The sequence below is a fragment of the Populus euphratica genome, unplaced genomic scaffold, assembly GCF_000495115.2.
Source record: "Populus euphratica unplaced genomic scaffold, PopEup_1.0 scaffold3156.1, whole genome shotgun sequence".
NCBI lineage: Eukaryota > Viridiplantae > Streptophyta > Magnoliopsida > Malpighiales > Salicaceae > Populus > Populus euphratica.
Window position 1 is genome coordinate 658 of NW_011502971.1, and position 6,380 is coordinate 7,037.

A 6,380-nucleotide genomic window follows, 5' to 3' on the forward strand; every position below is an offset into this window, starting at 1 on the left:
ATCTGTCATTAGATAAATCCACAAGATTTAATCTGAAATTCTTAATAGAATTAAAAGTTCTCAGTTAATAAATAATTTTTTTTTATATCGAAAAACATTTAAAAAATAATTAAATTTTTAATTTTTATGTTTAAAAGAATTTTAACCCTAACTGCAACATCGAGCCAATAATTTTTTATGAGCTGAAGCCCAGCCTTAGCATCCAGCAAAGCCTCCATGGACATTACTCCTGGTTGTGTTCTCTCTTATTTAAGAAAGGATACGACAGTCAGTTAGATGTCAAGGATAGACGATTTGAATTTTTAATATCAGCCCTGGAGTCATTATCCCACTGTTTTTTTTTTAATAAAAAAAGAAGTAAAAAGTCCGAGCCCGTTGTTTCTCGAACAGAGAATAGGCTATGGAGCGGGTTGTCTAATTTAAGGCAAAACGCGTTACGTATTGAAGACAAAACAATCATGGAACTCGTTGACTATCACCATCATCACCGTCGTCGTCATCATCCCAACTGCAATGCCTTGCATGCTTTTTTATATTTATTGGTTGTTGAGAGAGTACTGTATCTTCTCGATAGAGGATGACCTGCGCCATGCTCACACTCACGTATATCTTATTACTTCAAGTGTTTGTGACGCGCATTAAGTTATGCAAGCAACTTCTTATCTTAAATGTGATGGCTGTTTGAAGATAACCAATCATTAAAAGCAAAGAAAAGCAAGAACACTCGCATTACCAATTCAATGGTGATCTTCACATACTGATGGGCAAGTTGATAACGAGCTGACTTTTATTACAGCATGGCAAAAACCTAATTGGTATTTTACAATCACTATAATTCAGGCAAAAATGAGATGAATTTCAAGAAAAATGGTCTGTCCCCTCCTCTTTTTCTCTAGAGTATTTACACAGACGAACGCCATATCCTACCTTCCAAGGAAATAATGATAACAGAAACATCGTCATGGTACCTGCGACGCTCTCCTTGTGGAATCTCAAGCAACTCGTGGAAGTCCATGCCTGCAAAATATCAAGCCATTTACGCGAGATTTTGATTTGCTTCAAAGGATTTCAGGCCGATAATGTCGTAACTCTTACTTACCAGCATTCCTGGCTGCGCGAAACAGAACTTCTTCGATTAGATGCTGTGCTGGATCTCCCTCGGGAAATGCAGCAATAAAAGAGCCAACCTCCAATACAGCTTCTTGATTGGTTAGGTATTGATAGAGCCCATCGGAGGACAATATTAAGAATCTGTCTTTCGGACTCAGTCTGTGGTGGTATAATGATGGAGTACATGTAACGTATGGAGAGGTTCCGATGTAATCAATCCTGAACATCTCCAAGAGTATATCATTCCACTTTGGCTGCCAAAATAACACCAGAGGCAGAGGATTCAATGACATAAGACAAGGTATTAGCAAAACAGATTGAATCTATACATTCTCGATCCCGATTCCTGACTAAAATGGAGTGATCTTTGCCTAATTTGGTGCTTTTTGAATATAAAGAATCTTGTATACCTGTTTGAGAAAGCCAACCCCAAAGGCTCGGGTAACCTTCAAATAACCCTTCACCCTGTCATTCATTACTGCAGAAACATCTTCAGGATGTTCCTTCTTGATCCTCTCAACTTCCTGATGTTCAGAAAACGCACGTTTTAGTCTGCCTTGTTAATAGAGAGAAAGAAAACTCAAAATGGGTTTAACAAGAGGCATGAAGCCGAATACCACCTTATCTACATATGTGGTGTGATCCATAGTCAGCTGAATTGAATTCAAGTTACGCAGCCTGCAAAGCTCGTCACCATCGAAATCTTCAATTCTATCACGCTTGCTTTCCTCATTGATAATCTCCAAATCCTGGATTCCTTTCCTTAATCCAGGAACGGTTACGCCTTTCTGGGCCAGAACCGCACGACTATCGCCAACATTCATTAAGTAAACATCTTCCCCCTTCATCAGCATCACCAGAACACAAGAACCCATCAAAGCCAATTCTGGATTGTCGGTTGCCATTTTATCAGCACTCTCAAAATAGGCTTCCTCTGTCTTCCTCAATGCCTGCGAAAGCGCTCTTAAAACATCATAATGGTTAACTCCGTTAGAGTAGCAGTTCATTTTCTCTTTCAATTTCGATTTCAACTTCTCTTCCCGTCTCTTCGTGTCACCACCTTTAGTCGTACGCTTCAAATTCTTTCCATGCTTTCTCTTCAGATCATCATAATAATTTCCTCCTAACGGAGAATTTTCTTGATCAATTAAATGTAAAACGCCCTCTGCTTTTGTTGCTGAGGATTCAACGTTGTCATTATTGTTCCACAGCAACTCTTTAAGCTCCTTATGGATGTTGGTATAAAGATAAGAAAGCAAATAATCAGGGGCATCAGGTCCATTAAAACCATCATATATCCCCACAAAAATCCACCCGTGTTCTTCTGATATCACTACATGTACTCTATCCTCACCAGCTTTCCCTTGTGCCCATTGTAGATTCTGGCTCCCAATTGAGAACTCACTCGCCAAATCCTCATGACCAGTATCATCATCAACAACAACAACTTGATTAATCACTTTGACATTTCTAGTACTTGTTGATTCTTTAACTCTTATGGGTGCCACCATAAGCTTTTGGCCTCGTGAGATGGTATTCGATATTGCTCTTTTAAACCTCTTTATTAAACCGGCTTGTTGTTTCTTGGATTTAACTTCAACTTCATCAATACTAGTAATAAGGGTAGCATGAGACAAACTACTACTCTGCAACTGATTAGTGGTACTATAATTAACAGTACTGATGTCCTTGTCTTTTTCTTTATCAAACGGACCTGAATAGAAACTAGCAGGATCAATGGGACCTGATAGAAATCCACGCTCGATAGGACCTGATAAAAAGCCACGTTCTATAGGACCTGAATAACCTGATGATGAGAGGACACCGGAGCCACGAGGGACAGGCTGAAGAGGGAGGGAAGCGAAAGAATCAGAGCTTTCAAAAGTGGATGCTCGATCCAAACCAGAGCTGTTGGAGCAGAGAGTATCATTAAGAGAGGTTGAGGATGTTGTTGATGTGTTGGCGCTTAGAGAGGCTCCGGAGATGGACCGAAACGTTGTTGGTTCCAGCTCAGAGGGGATTTTGTAGCCGTTGCTGCTGCTGCTGCAGCTGCAGAGTCTGGAAGCTGGGTGAATGTATGGTCGGATGTAACAGAAGGAGTGACCTAACCCCTCCCGGCCATAATTATCAATGGAGAAATTATGGTGCCGGGCTGAGATGTCCCCTGCCCTGGCGAAACAGTGACTCACTTTTGTGACACCGTTGCCCATTAATCGAAACAATTAGTGACTGCGTCTCAATAAACTTGGAAGTTGATGGTTGTTTGTATTTGATTGTTCATAGCAGGTAGCTAACAGGTTAAACTGGTTTTTGCAGGAGAGGAGGAAGAAGAGAGGAGAGAAGAACAGTAGCAGCAATGGATTGAACACTACTATTCCATAGGAATTGTAAAGGAGATGGATAGTGGGGGGGGGGGGGGGGGGGTTCAGTTGACTTTTGAGGGCATTTTGTTGGTTAGTTTAGTTTAACAGTAATTATTAGTTGTTGTTTATTTGAAATTATTTTTTTTAGAGTGTTAATGGAGAATTTGACTATGGGAATCGCGTGGAGAAAATGATGCTTGGTACTCCTTCTTCTACTATTAGTATTTTATGTAATAGAATAAAAGGTGGGAAGAATCATCAAAAGTCAAACCTTTTTTTTTCTATTTTTTTTTGAGGGGGGAAATAACACGCTAATGGTTCCCAATCAAATAGTCTGCTGAGACTTTATTGTTGTTTGTTATGGTACAAATGATGCATTCCAATCCCATGTGAGTTATGATCTCATATGAAACCCAGAATTCAGAGTGGAATTCATGCATGGTGTGTTTGGCATGGCTGCCAAACCATCATTTCATCAAATTTTATTTTTTTATATTTTAAATTAATTTTTTTGGTGTTTTTAAATTGTGATAATGTGAAAAATAAATTTAAAAAAATAAAAAATATATTTTTATAATAAATTTTCAAGCAAAACATATTTTGTATTGTAACTACAACCATAGTTTCAAATAAATCATATACTATAGAATCATGCCTTTTCTTCGTTAAATAGCATGGGTGTTTTATTGTAACTCAATCTATAGTAAAATGTGTCTTGGGCTATAGTAAAATTATCTTTGTGCTCTTTAATCCAAAACAAATTAAGTTTATTGGTAAGTTTCTACAATAAAAACATGAATTTTTCTCCATAGTCAAAAAAATTATTGTATTGCTTGATAAGGATGTCTTGGGATTTTCAAATTTTACTATATAGTACAAATATATCTTTAATCTTGAAATAGACAAAACATAAGCTTAGCATTTAGGGGTATTTTTATACTTTTATATGGATATTTTGTGTAATTGCTGAGATCAAGAAGGTATTTTGGCATTTTCATATTTTTGTTGAAGTTTTTAATACCTCAATACTTAGATAGTGTCCACTCTATTTAGGCAGCATATATAACGCTACCAAGTGAACATAATCAGTTTTCGATCATTTTTGCAAATACACCACCATGTCCTCTTTCATTTGGAATGGTGCGTGATAGTTTGTAGTAGTTGAATTGTTTCCGGTAGTTGTAGTTTGATTTCTTTTCTTCTTTTTTTCTTTCTCCTAACAATTAATATACATTATTATCCTTTTTGTTTCTTATTTTTTTTCAATGTTAATCCTCATTCTATTAATTTCTTGTTTTGTTTCTTTTTTATTTATAGAAGTTTTTATTCTTTTCAATTTAGTCATTCAATTGTAATTTTTTATATGTTTGATTTTTCATTTCGGTCCTTATTTTTTAAAAAAATTATTTTATCCTTGACACTTTTGTTGAAATTTTTTTCTTTTAATTTCATCATTCAATCAAATTTTTTGTTGTTTTATTTTTTGTAGTTTGACTCTAGTTCTTTTGATTATTTTTTCCCTTTATTAGAGCTAATTTTCAATTCATCTAAACCCTCCAATTAAAATTTTTTATCCCTCTAATTAATTATTTTTCAATCCTTTTATGTAATTAATTTTTTTTCTAATTTGATAATTAATTTGTTGGAAATTCAACTTTTGTACAATCTAATTGTTATGCATTAGTTTTTTTTAATATTGGTTTTGTGATTATCTTTAAATTTTTTATATGGATTTAACCCGGTCTCATGATTTAGATTATAATTTTTACATGTTTTTTTTAAGATAAGTTTTTTTAATATTTTGATATATTTTATTTTTTAAGGTATTATTCTAATTCATCTATAATTCTTTTATATAAAAATAAATTTTATTTTTAAAATAAACAATATTTATTTTTAAATTATATTGCTAATATTTTCAATATTGTAAAATATTTTTTATAACATAAATTTATTTAATCAATTTTATTTATGTTTATCTTTTAAATCAGCCAAGCATGGATTAAATAGCTAGTATGTTATACTATGCCCAAATTTTATAATATTTGATATTTGAAATATTCCTCAACTGACTTCCTCCGTTCATTGAAAGCAAAGGCCACCTTTTAAATTTAGGAGGGAATTTTTTTGTTTTCTTTCATTGCGGGTCAACTTCGGCATTTTAGAATATTAATTAGAGCAACTTGCAAGTGTCTATACAATATCCATAATCATATCCTAGCACAACTTGAACCACTACCATTGACAAACAATGTCAAGGTGCATCCGAGGGAATTTTTTCTCATGATTTTCAAGTTAGCCTTGGGATCGTATATATTGATTAATTAATTAATTACTTTTGTTTCTTCTCATTTTGAGGAAATTATTTGATATATGCACCCTTCCAATGACTAATTAGGAATGGATGAACAACTAAAATACCGAGTTAGTAACTTGTCTCTATGATTATGATGTCATTAATACAAGACTTCTAGCTTAGGTTATATGCCTTTTTTTTTTTTTGGGTAAAAGAAAAATAGTTTGGTTTGGTTATGGTGTCAAATTTTATAAATAAAAAACAATCCAAGTAAACTGATTTTTTTAAAATTTTCTAACTGAAATTATTTAAAAAAACTTAAAAAACCATTCAATTTAATTAATGTCAAATCGGTTCTATTAATATTATAGATAATTCAATTAATTTGTTTATTTTTAAGCTTTGTTTGTTTTTTTCATTTTAAAAATATTTTTAAAAAAATATAATTTTTTTTATTTTTTCTTTCCTTTGAATTAATTATTTTTATGTTTTGAGATCAATTTAATATGTTGAAATTAAAAATAATTTTAAAAAAATAAAAAAATATTATATTAATATATTTTAAAAAAATATTAAAAAAACTATAACTACATTCTCAAACATAAAAAAAA

At 33.1% G+C, this 6,380-nt stretch overlaps 1 protein-coding gene across 2 annotated transcripts; it reads right to left on the minus strand.

Moving 5' to 3' along the window:
- Nucleotides 1–698: 698 nt before the first annotated feature.
- LOC105119576 (probable protein phosphatase 2C 4) lies at nt 699–3,521 on the minus strand. Of its 2 annotated transcripts, XM_011017722.1 has the most exons (5): nt 2,325–3,521; nt 1,731–2,282; nt 1,521–1,634; nt 1,100–1,364; nt 699–1,017 (listed from the first exon to the last, which is right to left on the minus strand). In XM_011017722.1, the coding sequence occupies exons 1-5, from the start codon at nt 3,318–3,320 to the stop codon at nt 902–904; spliced, it is 2,043 nt and encodes a 680-aa protein (XP_011016024.1). In that variant the 5' UTR covers nt 3,321–3,521; the 3' UTR covers nt 699–901. The 2 variants fall into 2 exon arrangements, with proteins under 2 accessions (XP_011016024.1, XP_011016023.1); XM_011017721.1 differs by having other exon boundaries at nt 1,731–3,521.
- Nucleotides 3,522–6,380: the final 2,859 nt, after the last annotated feature.

Bases quoted from the DNA above. Each gene is read 5' to 3' on its own strand.
- LOC105119576 (XM_011017721.1), bottom strand. From the start codon at position 3,320: ATGGGCAACGGTGTCACAAAAGTGAGTCACTGTTTCGCCAGGGCAGGG. The intron at 1,365-1,520 runs GTATACAAGATT...TTATTTTGGCAG, and splicing joins GGGTTGGCTTTCTCAAACAG to CCAAAGTGGAATGATATACT. The intron at 1,018-1,099 runs GTAAGTAAGAGT...GATATTTTGCAG, and splicing joins TCGCGCAGCCAGGAATGCTG to GCATGGACTTCCACGAGTTG.